Source organism: Sarcophilus harrisii, chromosome 2 (assembly GCF_902635505.1).
Source record: "Sarcophilus harrisii chromosome 2, mSarHar1.11, whole genome shotgun sequence".
NCBI lineage: Eukaryota > Metazoa > Chordata > Mammalia > Dasyuromorphia > Dasyuridae > Sarcophilus > Sarcophilus harrisii.
In genome coordinates, this window is record NC_045427.1 from 150,443,771 (window position 1) to 150,460,039 (window position 16,269).

At 34.8% G+C, this 16,269-nt stretch overlaps 1 protein-coding gene across 2 annotated transcripts in view; it reads right to left on the reverse strand.

Annotated features, from left to right (window-relative positions):
• CFAP61 (cilia and flagella associated protein 61) overlaps window positions 1–16,269 on the reverse strand; it is a 324,804-nt gene that overhangs the window by 148,522 nt on the left and 160,013 nt on the right. For both annotated transcript variants that reach the window (XM_031951049.1, XM_031951048.1), the window contains one exon: window positions 3,667–3,794. In XM_031951049.1, the coding sequence (XP_031806909.1) occupies window positions 3,667–3,794 (128 nt within the window). The remainder of the gene's footprint in view (window positions 1–3,666; window positions 3,795–16,269) is intronic.

The following is a 16,269-nucleotide window of genomic DNA, read 5'->3' on the forward strand; positions in this document are numbered from 1 at the left end:
ATAAAGAATAAATCACGTTTTTAAAGCCCATATTTGAAGTAGAATAGAAAAAATTTATTCATATCAGCTGATATAGCTGATAGCATATCAGCTGATAGCATAGTATTTCCTAACTTGAACAAATTATGTTTTAGATTTTTAAAAACCCTGAATTTGATTTATAACATTTCTAAGAAAAATTGCAGGATAAATAGCAAGAATGAAATGAATAGTGTGAATTCAGATAGAGAATAAAATACAATATGATATTAGTGATGCTTGTCAAAGATAACATCAGAGAATAATTATTTGAGGAGAAAACTAGATATGTTGAGACCAGAAAAACAAAAGATAATATTCCAATTACATTCACTATAAAGAGAGATTTTCTGACTTGTGTAATATATATAGGTAGGCTCATACCATGTTTAGTGGAAAAAAGTAAATAAGATCCAAGCCTTTTGACTCAGAGATTCCAATACTAGGCCTGGGCATATACCCTAAAGAGGAAACTGACAAAAGAAAGGCTCTGTATACTCCAAAGTATTTACTTTTTTTTGTTGTTGTTGTTGAGCAGAGCTCTTTGTAGTGGGATTGTTTGCTCATTTTTCTTTACTTTGGATTATATTTCAAGGCTGGAGCTATACACTTCCAGAGACAGGGTCTGGGCTGGTCCTGTTGCTGCTTTCCTGGGAGTAAGGGAACATGGGAGGAATGTTGTGATATTCTAGAATCTCAGGGACAAATTAGAGATCTGTAATCTTTCAGTGATCCAGGGCAGTCTGATTCAGGACAAAATCTAATTGCTGACAGGATTCCTGGTCTGAGCTTTGCAAGTTCTAGGTTCTGATCTGAGCAACATTAAAATGCTATTGGGATTTATCAGCCAGCTGGGAAGCTTTAATGGTTCAGAGTAACAGAAACTTAGGCTCCCTGTTGGTCTGGGATTCCTACACTGGTTATTTTGTAGGCTTCAGGAAGGGCTATCTGGAACATGGGCCCTGCTCTGCTCCTGGGGTCTGAGCCCTGGTACTGCTGTTTGCTTATGAATTTCTTGGTACATAAAGCCCAGGGCCTTCCACTGCTTTGTACCTAAAACTCCACCTCTGAGTCAGGGTTTCTTAATCTACCCTGGATCGGGGAACCAGCTATGGATAATAGGCAAGAAAGCCATCAAATGGCACCTCTTACCCTATTTCCATTGTCTTAGTATGGGTTTGGGATCTCCTCTTATCTTGATACACAGACTCCCCCTGAGCTAGAGTGCTCTCAACTATATGTGTTCATTGCCAAACCCAGTCTCCAGTATTCACAGACCTCTCTGTCTCCCTATACTGACCTGGGCTAGAAAAGGAATTCACTGATTTTTTTTTCTTAGATTTTAATCTTTTGGATTTGGTCTAGTGTATCTTCTAAATCTATCTGGAAGAGTTTCAATAGGAAGGAGCTCAGCTGTACTGCTTCTTAGTGGTTTGCCACCTTTTTAATTTTATCTTTTTAAGTTTTAAAAAAGATTCTTCTTCATAAAATATAACCCTGGTAGGAAGGAGGAGGAAGGATGTAGGAGAGAAAATCTAGGCAATTTAAAAACAAAAAGACATGAAAAAAATTATTAAAAACAAAAAATCAAACAAGATGGAAAGATTAAAGAGTAATTATTCATATTACAAAGAGATTTACCACAAGGTCCTTTTAAATAGTAAGTTCTCCAAGCATGTTTTAAAATACAATTACAATAATAAATATGTTATACAGACATAATTTTTTTCATTTTCAGGACCTATTAAGCAAAGTAAAATGTTCAGGTATTTAAATTCCTTGATTAAATTCTATATTTCAGCCCAGCATATGCATTTAAGCCTTTTATTCTCTATCTGAAGAATGAGGGATTTTGTTCATTGCCATAGGAATCTGAACAGTAAAAAGCCATGGAGTGAAGTTGTATTTGGGAGAAGGAGAATATGTGAAATCATGCCATGAAATAATCTGGTTTTGAAAATAAAATCAATTTTAGTTCCCTTAGGGTGACTGGGGAGTCAGAATGGACTCAGTTTCTTTCCCACTAAACAGCCCTCCTTTTCCCTTGGGAAGGACAAGAGAGGTGAAGGGTAAGCAGGGGCTGCAGCTGCTAGAGGCCTATTCATAGGGCTAAGCTCCATAATGTCCTATTGATTCATTAATTTACATATGATGGGTTCAAAAAATAGTAGTCTGACCTCCCTTTATCACCCAGACATTATAATGATTATCCAAATCAGAGGCATGATTGATTTTTTAAATCAGATACTGAGTGTTGGCCTTCTGGGCATTCTTTGGTGACTAAGTAGAACCCATTCATTTTTCTAAGACAATATCTTATTTGGGCTGGAGAGTGGAAGGATTCCTACACTGCTCTTGTCATGTTCAAAAATCTGAAAATCCATTGGGACTTGCACCTAGCCCAAAGGGAAACTGTCCTTTAATATCTTATACTAAGGATCAGTTTCTGAGGTACAGAATTCACCTTTCCCCACTCTCATAACAGGTCATGAACCACATTCTAAAAACTACTTATTTGTACTAATATCCTTACTATACAACTAAAATTGTTTGAGTATGAGTTGGGTTTGAACAATGTCAATATATTTCCTTTTTTCAATAACTGAGTAGGGTCATTTTTCATCATGATGCTTGAAAAGTAAGTTTAAGTTATGTAGAAAATTAATGAAATATTGTATTTTCCACACGTTGGAAAAATATGGGCTTATGTGTGAGTTAAGAAACACAGAGAAGAGGAAGAAGTGAGGGAGGGGAATGCAATCATTTCTTAGGGAGGATCCCTGCATGTCTAGAGTTGGAATGTTTCGATTTTTTCCACTCCCATTCTTCCTCTCAAGAAGAAATATTTGTTCTATATCTCAATCCATCCACCTTTCATAATAATGATGAGATCATTTGACTACTACTGATGATAATGCAGAAGGCTAGAAAATCTAGGAATTTTCCTCCCTTCACATGTAATAAATGTATCCTTTTGGAATCAGTAATTCTCTAATACAGAGGAATAAACTTCATTGCTTTTGAAATTCTTTGGACTTTTCCATCATGTCTTCATGCCCAAGGAAACTAATCATGTAAGTGTCATTATTCTGCAAGATCAAATCAGTCTTAGGTCCTCACATTTCATCAGCACACTCTGCCCCTTAATTGGCAGAGCTGTATAAACTACAAAACCTCTATTTAAGAAGGAAGTTGGGCAAAGTGTTCTCCCCATTTCCCAGCAACTACACTGCCCTGGGCCTCCTTTGACTTCTCTATGATTTCAATTAAATTTAATTCAATCATTTGTTTTGCACTTATTATGTCCCAGGCACTGTGCTAAGCATTATACCTTGCTGCTGGGTATCTTCCCTCACTCCAGTTTTTCAGCTTCCTGATGTGTTGTTTTCCTCTATTTGATTTTTATTTCCATCTCCTGCTCTTAGCACAGTGTCTGGAATCCAGTAGGCACCTAATAAATGTTTATTGAGATAGGCTAACTGAAGGACCACCCAGAATTTCTGATGTCAAATTCAAGGTTTTTCCCACTCTGTCATAGTTTTTAACAAGAAAATTATTTTGGCCAAGGAAAAAGTTTCATGTTAAGGTATAAGAAGAGAGGTTTTAATAATTATTAGTACCATTATTACTTTTAAAAAACCAACTTACCAAAAAATCAGTGTTTCTAAGAAAGAAATTCCAACATTAGATGCTCCGACAACCACAATTCTGGCATTGATAGTCACTTTGGGCTCTAGCATTAGCTTTCTATTTGTGTGGTACAATGCATAAGGTGGCTAGAAGAAAAACAAAACATGGAAAAATAGTAACTGAAGGGGGAAAGTGACTGATTTGCATCCTAAATGCAATCATTTTATTTTCAAAATTGATTACAATTAATTCAATAATTTCTCAATTTAACAACCACGAAATAGAAGAGATGCAAAGTTGAAATGCAATAGGATTTTTGACTTTATGGAGCTGTTTTTCTACTGGGGATTAAGACACATACACAATGTATCATATTACCAAAAAAACCACAAGATGAATCTATTAAAGATATGCAACTTTCATTTCTATTTATTTTTACCTAAAAGGAGAAATAAGTTAAACTTTAATCATATTTATATATGGCTTGATACTGCTTAAGTCCATATATCAGGTGAACACACATCCTAAATAGCATAAGAGGTATCTTAAGGAAAGAGTGGATGTTCTACAACATGGAAGCACTGACAACCTTTGATCTTTTATTCAATTTTAGCATATTGTGACTTATCACAGTTTATGTGATTATTTAAGGGGGCTTACAAATCTTTATTAAGTTTTAACCAAACTGACACTCACAAAAAGTGATTTTTTTTAATTCTGTAAAAGAACAATGCATTGACAATAATGCCAACAAAACTTTGGTTTATGTTGCCAGAAAACTTAATATAGGTTCATAGTTTTTTGTTTTGTTTTGTTTTTTAATAAAATCCAAAGAAATTGGTCTAAGAAGTTCATTTTTTTTTCACTTCAGGAACCTTTTGTGCTAGGTATTCATGGAATTCAGTAAGATCAGAGACCACTTATTAGTAAAGAATCTTTTCTGTTTTGTAGTCACTGAGCAGAGTCTGACTTCTAAAAAAATCTCCACTTGCCATTGTCTTTCTCTTTTTTTATCCACTTCTCGGCAGGAGACACTCAATTTATCTAGAGACTATATCCATTATAAGGGTATAAAAAGCAGATAAATAAAATTTTAAAACAGCCTGAAACCCCAAAAGGCAAATACCTGTTAGGTCACCAGGAAGCAATTAAGGAGATGGGGAGGGAGGAAACTGAGAATGGATAAATCCACTAGTTCTTAACCATACCTCATGGCACATTTCGGACAACAGCAAGTTTTGTCCCACTAGATCAGTCCTTTCACAGATCATCTAGCCAGGAAAGGTTCCAAATGTTAATGACTATAGTCGATTTGGTGGTTAATCTGGGGTGACAGTGTTATTCACTTGCAAATAGACCCCACTGTACAACTCTTTTGCATCTAGAACTCCAAAGTTCCCTCCCTTCACTCTACTACAAATTTCTACCTTTCATGATCCCTTAGTCTCAAAATTATTTAATGAGAGCCCTTCATCTCAAAGACGAAGAAAGTAAAGGCCTACAGTTTGGATCAAACAGCATGGTATTTATTATTAGAAAACCTTTGATACCTGGAAATATGGACTCAAGGATACACAAAAGAAATGTAAAATATCTAGAAACAAAATCCAAACATAAAAAGAATGCATTACATTTTGAATTTTACTAATTATTACTAATAGTTTTAACTATGCAGTAAAAAAAAATACAATATCATCAAATAATTACAAAACTATTCTACTCAATGAAAACTTCCTAGAATAAGTCAAGAAATACTTAAGGAATATTATATTTATATATCACTATTTCTAAATAGTATGTGACTGATATTGTATGCAATCCCAGTAAATTTCCAAGGAGTATAGTCCTTTAGCACAAAGCTTCTTTGGAGTTATATGGAGTTATATAACTGAATGTGGGAGTTGTGAAAAATTTAGCAACAATAAAAATTATCAAATATTCCTTCAAGATTTAATTCTTTGTGTAAAAATTAACAAGCACATTCATCTCAGGATGGAAATTTGCTTTCATCTTTAATAAATAACAAAATTATATAAATATACCAAAGAATTCTTTTAAATAAATTTATTTATGATTTATTATCAGTAAATGTTTGATTTGTATGCCTATTTTATGTTCCTATATATAACCTCTTTTCACCGAAGAAAATCCCCCAAGGGGTTGAATAAACATTTCTTTGAGGAAAAGAAGTTGTGAGTAGAAAAAGTTTAAAAAGCCTTGCTTTAGCAGATGCAACCAATATACCCTGACCAGCTTTGTGTTTTGGCTGTTTAGAATAACGGAGGTTGAAAAACACATATCTTGATATGAACAGTTTCTTCAAAAGCATCTAGTCCAAGTTTAATTAACATGGTGAAAATGCAAACAACTAAATGGGGGCTAGAGGTCAGAATCCAATGCTCCTTAAAGAAAGGGATGCCTTAATCTATTTCCTTCTGTTATGCTGTGTTCCAAAAGTGTGCTCCCACAATAAAAAAAAAAATGGAATAGTAATGTAATTCACTGGTTAAGAATTATGTCTAATTTATGAAACAGCTCCTGTATCAATGATACAAAGACAGCACATGAGTAGAACATAAGTTTTTTGTTCTTCACACAATAGCTTTAGCACCAACAGCTGTCATGCTTCTAAAATCACCTTTCTAACAGCTAAGTACACTAACTGTCTGCAGGGAGTTCAGAATTAGGTAGATTGGTCCCATAATACTACTGTATTTTAACGAAAATGTCAGGACAAATGACTATATGTTTCCCAGAGGAGTAATCTGACATCATAATGCTTTGCAATCAACTTAATTCTGTACTCCATTTTTAATTTAAAGAATATTTGTTACCAAGTGTGATAAAGTGTCTAAATGACAATCTAGTTATTAAACTCTAAATTTTATTTTGTTATTTTAGATTTTAAATGTTTCAAAATTCACCATTTTGAAAGCTTCTGCTTTTTGTCACTTTATTATTTTTTTTCTACATACAGGGCAGAGAGATGCTTCAGTGGTAACTGCTAATCAAAGTGACTCCTTTGCCAGAACAGTACTAGCCTATTTTGTATATGGGCCGTTTGTTCTATCTAGTATAAAAGAAGACAGAACACTTTACCTCCTCTCTAGTGTTGCCTCAACATCCAGGTTGTAAAGACAGGACAAAGTTAACTGGAAATAACTTTTTCCATTACTCTGCTTGTGTCTATAGTCAAAAGATTCTCAGACTGGAGATTTCATTGTTAGTAAACTTTAATTCTGAAAGATCTAATTTTTTAGTAGGCTCCACTAAAAACCTATGGATGTTTCATTATTACAGTATTTTACTGATAGGAACAGTATATTAAACATGAAAAAAATGTGAGTGATAAAGTTTGTGGGATATTTTGTAAGTTACCAAATTAAGCATTAGTACATATAATGAAGGCCTAGAAAACTAGATTCTCATCTATTTAACCTCCAAAAGAAATGCCATGTAGATGGAATAAAGTAAAGAGAAGGATTTCTGATTCTCTTTCTAAGAAAAACCACAGCAGCAAGTTGAATAAGGGAGAGTGTTTAATAGTAGAATTCAAGCATGTTCAAGATTCATTAAAAGGCCAATAGCATGGGTAAGTTGATATTTTAAGTTTTAAATGTACCTGCCTTAAGACTGATAAAAATACAAATCACAAATTTTTGTGTGGAGAGAGAAAAAGGATAAGTGAAAAATTCAAATCAGGCCAGGAAGAAGAGAATCTAGCTGAATTGGAAGAATCAATGCCTATGATAAACAATAAATCCATACTATATAATTGCATCAGACCCCTCGTGACTAGAGGGAAATCCTTTTGTTCATAAAATGTAGGAGTGGGAAGGATTTCTAGGGCCATACTGTCAACCCCCTACATGAAAAATAATTTTCAATAAAATATACCTGTTAGCACACTTAGTTTCTGCTTAAAGGCTTCCAGGAAGGGGAAAACCCATGATCTCTTGAGGCAGCCAATTCCACTTTCATAAAATAAGAGTTTGAAGGATCTTTTCAGGTCATGGAATCCAATGATACTTTTTTATTTTTCAGGTAAGAAAAAATGAGGACTAGAGAAGTAACGTGACTTTTCTATAATTAGAGAGATTATAAGTAGCAGAGCTGGGATTGGAATTGAGTTCTCATAATCCAGATACTATGTGCTTTCCATTATGCCATGTCTCTTCCCATAGAAGGCAGATCTAATCATCAAAATTTTTTTCCTGATATCAAATCTAGATTTTCTGACTTACAATTTCCAGAATCTGTTGGTTCTACCTTTAGAACCTTCTCTATATGATAGCCCTTCAAACACTTGAAAAAGCTATCATATCTTCTATTCCCTTCTCCCTCCCCATCTCCGTCCTCCTCCCTTCCCAATTTTCAGTCTTTTCTTTTCCAGGATAAATGTGTCCAGTTCTTCCAACTGATCTTATATGTCACAGATGCAAGTCCCTTCACCATTCCATTTATCCTTTTTAAAAAACCAAACATTTTATCAATGTAGTTATTATACCATAGCTCTCAGACACGAATCCAATAACCAAATTCAATTCTCTGGATGACTTCTGAGGAATGCAGAGTACAGTAAAACTATCATTTCTCTGTTCTGAATGTTCTGAAGAAATTATGTCTTTATTAATATAGCCCCAGATCATATCAAGTTTCGAGAGGCTAGATCCCATCAATATTGAGTTTGCACTCCACTAAATTTACAAATTTTTACTGAACCATTTTCTACTTAAGTCACCCCCAACTTATATCTGAGAAGTTGATTATTTGTATCAATGTGCAATGCTTTAATATTATATTTCATCTTATTAGATTCAGCCCAGTGTTCCAGTCCACCAAGATCCTTTTGCAACCTGAGTCTACTTTGTTAGTTATCCCTCCTATCTTTGTGTCAGCTGCAAATTTGATAAGTATATCATTCATGTCTTTAATCAAGGCATTGACAAAAGTATTAAGCAGCATCTGAACTCCATTGGAGACCTTATGCCACACAGACAGTGAACCACTAAAAACTATGGATCGAGTCCAACTATCAAACAAGTTCTAAATCCTTTTGATTGTAGTAGTATCTGATCCATACTCTTCCATCTTCTTCACAAGGTTAGCATGAGATACTTTATCAAAAGCTTAGATAAAATCTAGATAAAGTGGATTCATAGCATTTTTCTTAGCTATTAATTTAACAATCCTATCCAAAATGGTTCTTATTGAAGGCCCCTTACAATTTGCTATAATGATACTAGAAATATAGAAATAAAAAAAGATAAAAAGAGAAATTTAAAAATAACATTAAAAGAAAGTATGCTCTCCATTCAAGCAAAATTATTGATCACAAGGTCATATGTAGAGACAACCCAAGCATCATAGATCTCCCAGAAGAATATGACAAGTCAAAAAAAATCTGAATACTATAATACAAGAAAACTATCTAGAACTTCCGAATACAGAAAATACCAAGGGAAAAAATTCACAAATTACTTCCAGAAAAATAACCAAGAATACAAACTCCAAGATACATATGAAGCATGGAGAGATTACATGAGAGTCACACAAACAAGTTAATGTTTGAGAAAGGATATTATCAAGTCTTTCTGACTTCAAGTTCAGTTATATAACCACAACTCCTTCACATTGCCTTCTTATAACTGCTTCTCTTTCTCTATGTTTACCACCAATCTCTTCCCTGTAAAATGGATAGTAAGGCATTGTCAACTCCTAACACAAGAATTAAAAAGCTTCAACAATCTCTCTCCTTTGTCTTTATGACTGGCCATGAGTTCATTACTTTGGGGTTTCCTATCTCATCAATAACATAAATAGTATTTCTAGATCTTCAAATCTACCAGTTTTTGATTCTTGAAAAATTATTTTTGGCTATAGTTTAAAGGATCTACCCTAGCAAGGAGAGAAGAGATTAAAAAAGTATCCTGTACAAACATGAATTGGGTATGGAAGAGAGAGTTTTATTCCTACACAAAAGAAAATAATAAGTAATAAATTATACAATAATTAGTGAATAATATTTGAATTTTATTGAAACATTCACTGTTCCTTTGAAAGGGCTACTACTTAGCTATTTTTCATTTCACTTCTAGTAAGTATACTCCAATCAACATCAAGTGGGTTCTTTCTGGTTCTCTCTCTTTCTTTCTCTGTGTGTGTCTCTCTCTTTTTCTTTCTGTGTGTGTGTGTGTGTGTGTGTGTGTGCGTGCGTCTGATTCTAACTGACTGACTGACACTGTCTCCCTCCCACCCTCTTTTTGGCAGTTTCTTTTCTACTTCATTAGGTCTGCATGCAGCTATTGTTGCAGCCGAGCTAGTAGTCCCAAATCTGGGTGATAGAGCAGCCAGAGAAGAGAAAGAAATTATGAGATGCTTTTAGAGAAAAGGACAGTAATCACTCCTTTGCTATATCCATGGAATTTCAATGTAGCAGTACTTTAAGGGACTTCTAGACATCAGAAAGCAGAAAAAAGGATCTCTGAAACAGTGGTTTGAGAAGATAGGCAGGAAGAACACTTCCATCACATATCCTCAAAGGAATGCAATCCCATTAATGACACATTTTTCTAGAATTTTGCCATAAGTTGAAGTCAAACTCTGCAAACCATAGAGTTCTCTTTCCTCTTCTTGAGAATTAGGATATTTGCTCTTTTCTAATTATTCAAAATATCTACTTTTCCCATGTTACTTCAAATAACATTAGTATCAGCTCAAAAGTCATATCTTCCAGTTTGCTTGATTTTTTTAAAGTGCCCAGGGATTTACTACATCTGGATCTGGCGATTTGAATTCATCAAGGATAGCTGGGTACGTTCAATATCCTTCCTTATCATGGGTAATAACTCCCTATTAGTAACTTTTGTTCTGTCATTTCCAGCATAAAGATCATTTTCTTTTGCAAAGAAAACAAAATCAAAAAATAAGCAACTGTTTTCCTAGTAAGAGTCTAAGCCAGGATGAAAATTCCATCCTTGATGGTCCCTCTTTCTTCTGAAGGATGAAGTTATCACTAAAACTAGTGCGTGCCCTGGGATGGCAATCCTAACTCCCACTTGCTGTGAAAAGTAGGCTCCTCAGAGTATAGTATGTCCTCTGAGATCTAGGGGTAGCCATAAGAGATAGGAAGGATGTCTTTCTAATGCTTCAGATTCAGCTAGTGAGACCCCACAAGTGTGCTTCCTATCATAATTATAGGTGGATTATCAATTAGTCAGATCTGATTAGCTTTTAAAAAGGAGTATTTAGAAAGGTGGTTGAATAAGAACAATTATTACAAAACATGATGTTCCCCTACTAAAATAAACCCTGGATATACTCTCCTCCATGTAATACAAAGTCTAAAAGAAAAGTGAGCTCAAAATTAGACATTTGTGGCAAAGGGATAATGTGATTCCTAAAAGCCTTTTTGCTGAAGTCCTCAAGATGTCCCCCCTTGGCTGGTTGGTTGATGTCCTTAATGACATCGTTATGTTGGAATCAAAACACAATGTGTCTGACTGTGGCTGATCAGATCAATATGAGCTTGAAGGCTCTACCCAAGTTGGGCATATTCCATAAGAATGTTTGGAGTGGAAATGTCTCTAAATCTGTGCATCTCATATTTCTTTTGAGCTATCACAAATTTTCTCATAGAGCACAGCCCCTTCTCTGATGAGGGCATGTGATGCTGGTTTGTCCTATGTCGGGGTCTCCCATGTCTCACCATTGATTCCCAAGTCCTTCAGAGAAACCTTGAGAATGTCCTTGTTTCCCCTTCCTACTGGTATCTTCGTAGAGCTATGAATCCAAGTCTAGCCTGTTTTTAACTCTCCAAATATTTACCAACTCTTCTATGAGTGCTACTATAATGTTTATATATATATTATATATGTATATAATATATATTATTACCATAATGTTTATGGTAATAATGGGAAGTCTTATGGAGCTCCAAAGTTCATGAAATCCTCCTCCAGTCAATGTTAAGAGTAAAGGGAGATGGAAACTCCCTTCCTGTGCTCAGATCCAGAAGTTTTTTCCTGCCTCCTCCAAATGATTACTTCTCAGGGCAATTAGCTGGAATGCTCTCTTCCTATCTGCTATTCACTGGTACTTACTATTCAACTTCCCACCAGTCTGATATTTTCTTGAAAACTGACAAGGAAAGATCAAGTTTCCTCATTCAACTGGAGCCACTTAGAACACTCTTCCTAAGCAGTTACTCCAGTTCAGCTAATGCCTCATCAGAAAAACTTAATTTGTTCAAGGCTGTTAATTTTTTCACTTAGTTGAAAATGCCTTTGATTGATTTGATTCATTTAAGAGGTGGATAGCACTTTGCCACTGACTTTAAGTGGGGTGGATAATTTGATTGATTTATTCAGTTGATCCATCCTTACACAAGACAAGAAGTTAGCTGTTTTGCTTTTGATATAAAGAGCATTAATACATAATTAGATAACTGAAGTTCCCAATCAAAACTATATAATTTTTCTATGCTGGGCTTGTGATCTGGTTTCCAAACTCATCTATTTTTTTCTTTTTGGCCAGTTATTCTGTAGTATATTCTAATGACAAAGATCACTTGTTTCTGCTTTCTTTTCCTTCTAATGGATATCTTGTTATGTATCCTGGATTTTCTCAAATGATTATACTTTCTTAATAAAAAATGCTACCTCCACCATATAAATCTAAGTCCCATTCTCAAACACCATCTTCTTTGCAAAATTAAATTTTCTCTCCTGCATCCTTTAACTTTTATGGGCAACAGTGAGGAATAGATAATTTTTGATCGACCCATACCACTTTTCATAATGGTTGTTCCAAATATTCTTCTCTTTTCAAGCTTCCAACTCCTGTCCCACCGCCCTAAGCAACTAATCTCTTAATTTAACGGAGACTAAAGCTATTTAAATGAACTTTCTTATTTCTTCTTCATATCCAAAATTTTTCTGTCTCAAAGTATAAGGTGGCTTTCCTCTCATTCAGAGTTAATCCCTTGTTCAGTGTCCTTGCTACATTCTTCACTGATCATTCTTACTCTCTTTCAGCTTCAATCTCCCTCTTCTTCCTGGTTTCTATTCTCTGTCTCCAGTCACGGTTAGGTTTCTTCCATTCTTCAAACAAACAAAAACAAGGCCTTTTTTGATTCTCCTACTTCCATAAATTATCATCCTATACTTCTCTTCCCTTTCACAGGCAAAGCACTGGGAAAATGTATTCTATAACATATTGTCTCCACTTTCTCACATTTACTTCTCAATTTCTTGTAATCGAGAGTCTATTTTTACTACTTTCTTGAAACTACTAACTTGAAACTATATCAGGTCGCCAATAATTTTTTATTTCAACCCAACTTAACACACCCCTCCTTTCTATCCACTCTACTACCATACTAGTTTAAGACCATTCTCCTAAGGAGGCTTCCCACCTTACATTTAAGGTAGTATACTATGGTGGGGTAGAGTGATGGATTTGGTGTCAGTAACATCTGACTTTATTAATCTGGAAAAGTGACAATTTCTCTGGACCATATTTTTCTCATCTATAAAAGGAAGGGATTGGACTCTGGTGTCTAAATTCTAGAGCTTCTTCCATGTCCAACTCTTTGATCCTCTAAGTCATACCACTGCCAAAGCATCCTTTCTGACGCAGATATCTGATCTTTTGTCTTTTCTGTTCTCTAATGCCTATGGAACAAAATTCAACCTTCCTAAGCATGGTATGCCAAACCATTAATAATATGGCTCCAACATTCTTTTTCAGTTTTATTTCATTCTATCCTTCTCCACAAACTATGTTTTGTCAAACCAAATGAACCAATTTTTAAAATTTGTTTTAATCTATCCTACTTCTGTGAAATTACACACAGTCTTTCTATTTCTGGAACAGACTCCTTCCATCCTTGAAATTTCATCCTTCCAATCTCAAGCTCAAGAGCCACCTTCTCTTTGAAGCTGTCTCTGATCCTCTCAGCTACAAGTAATCCCTTTGTCCCTGAATCTCTCATGGACAACTCACATACATATTGAATCTTAAATTGGGTCTGATCTATTTGTGAATATATATTATCCCTTTAATATATCTTAACTTTAAGGTAGGAATTGTATTATTTTTATCCTTATATCCTTAGCAGCTAGTCATTTTAGCCTCTTTAATATGATTGAATTGAATTATCTATGTTTAATAGGGGAAAAAGGAGAAATGGATTTCTAAGCTTGGTTACTCTTATGCCATGATATAAGTACATATGTTTTATTAAAGGAAATTTAATTATGTAAATTGAAGTTAAATTAAAGTCAATGAATAAATCAGATAATGAATGTTTATTAAGCCCTCATTATCTATGTCAAGCACTATCCTAGGCACTGGGGATACAAAGACAAAAAAAAAAGAAAAAAGAAAAAAAAAAGGAGAAATATCCTGTTTTCAAAGAACTTATATGCTATTGGGGGAAACACCATGTATATATAAGAGGATGTAGCCATGGCCAGTCCTATTACATAGGAACAGAATGGATACAAACTAATTTTGAGGAAGGGGGGCAGGACTAACATGAGAAAATCAAAAAAGACCATGTAGAAATTAGTATTTGAGCTGAGTCTTAAAGAAAGTAATAACATAGCATAAATCAGTTATTGAAGTTTAATTATCTGACATGCAAAAATCTTATTTACATTTTATTTTAAAAGCACTTTATTTGATAAACTATCCTCCAATCAAATGTTGTCCAGATCTATGTTGAAATTATATAAGATTTCTTGACACTTGTAACAACAGAGATGACTTTGTTCAATGATCATTTAAGATCAATTAAGGCAAAAGTAAGGAAATTTATGCTTGTCATCATAAGAAAAGATGTCTAGCATAGAATCAAAATATATGAGGGTTTTCTACAAATGGTGAGAGGTTGTGGATGGCATTGAATCAAACCTCAGAACACTGCAGAACTTCCTAAATAAGATCCATAATCACTTAAAAGCGGACTCATATTCATACTGGAAAGAAACAACTGGATAAAGAATGTTTCTTCTACAGACTATGCTATATTAATGGATGGACAGTCTGTAGAGATGATCCATTAGATTGGTCACTATTGGTCAGATTGTACTGATGAAAAGGACAATTGATTGGGCAGAGGAATAAATTAGAGAGAAGCAAGCCAATGTATGAAAAATGATGCATGACCCTAGTTTCTGAAGTAGAGGCCTATTTTTAAACAACATGGTTCTTGCAGTGAATATAACATGGAACCTCACAGTTTCAAAAAAATTAAAAGTCCAAATTACTCAGAGCAACAGTGAGGAATATGGTAGGCATGAGTAGTTTACAACATATTATCAGTGAAAAATTGTGGCACAAAAGGGAAATGTGGCAAAAAAAAAAAAATGTCATCAGAGATGTGTAACCAGAAAAGGAGATGAGTCAATCATGATGTTCATAGGAGCTGGAAAGAGCTTTAAAGGTCTTTTAGTCCAACCTCTTCTTTTTATAAAGGAAGAAATGGAGGCCATTAATGATTAACCAAGATGGGGCTAGAAGGAAAGAATCAGCAACTGCTGGAATCTGAAAAGGTTTCCTATATGTAGAGGCACCAAGCTGAGCTTTGCAGGAAACTAGGGATTCTATGGTGCAGTGACCCCAGGCATGGCGCGTAAGCCATTACTGATTCAATCTTGTCCAACTCTTCGTGATCCCATTTGGCGTTATCTTGTCAGAGACACTAGAGTGGTTGCCATTTCCTCCCCCAGCTCATTTTACAGATGAAGAAACTGAAGCAAACAGGATTAAATGACTTGCCTAAGGTCAGCAAGTGTCCTAGGGCAGATTTGAACTCAGGAAGAGGAGACTTTCTAATATGCAGACCTGGTGCTCTATCCACTAGACCACCTAAGTCTCTTAACCTTGCTGCCTCAGTTCCTTATCTGTAAAAATGACCTGCAACAGGAAACAGCAAACCATTCCAGTATCTTTGATAAGGAAATACCAAACCAAGAAAATAGACACAACTGAAATGACTCAACAACTCAAGGTTATATAGTAAGTGATAAAGCTGGGATATGAACTCAGTTTCCCTGACTAAAAATGGAGAATGTTTTTCACTAAATCACCATTTGTTCCATTGGTATCCATAGACATTTGAGAGAGGAAATAGCCTGTAAGGTGGATGCCCTGGGAAGAATTTACAGGAGAGTACAGGACAAGAGTCTATCAAGAGAATAAGATACCATGGATGGATTTTGATGAGCAACAAGAGAGGTAATACCCATATCTTATTGCTATGGGTAATATCGGTATTAATAAGATCATTGATCCATCAAAGTATTAAAGTGTCTTTTGCACACTTTGTAGGCATTTTTATGAGTATTTCTTTCCCTCCTTTAAAATGTTTCTCTTGGTATGCATTGAAAAAATTCTAAATGCATTACTTAGAGACAATTTGAAAAAGAAACCTAAATAAAGAAGTTGGTTAAAGAATGCCAATCATCTAGCAAACTAGGAAAAAGTAAAGAAATGAAAAATGTAAACAATTCTAAAGAATGAACTTTAGTCCTTTAAAGATGTGTAATTTCATCATTTTGAGTATTCCCTCCTTCAACACAGATCCCAAGCCCTCTATACCCTACGTGATCGTTT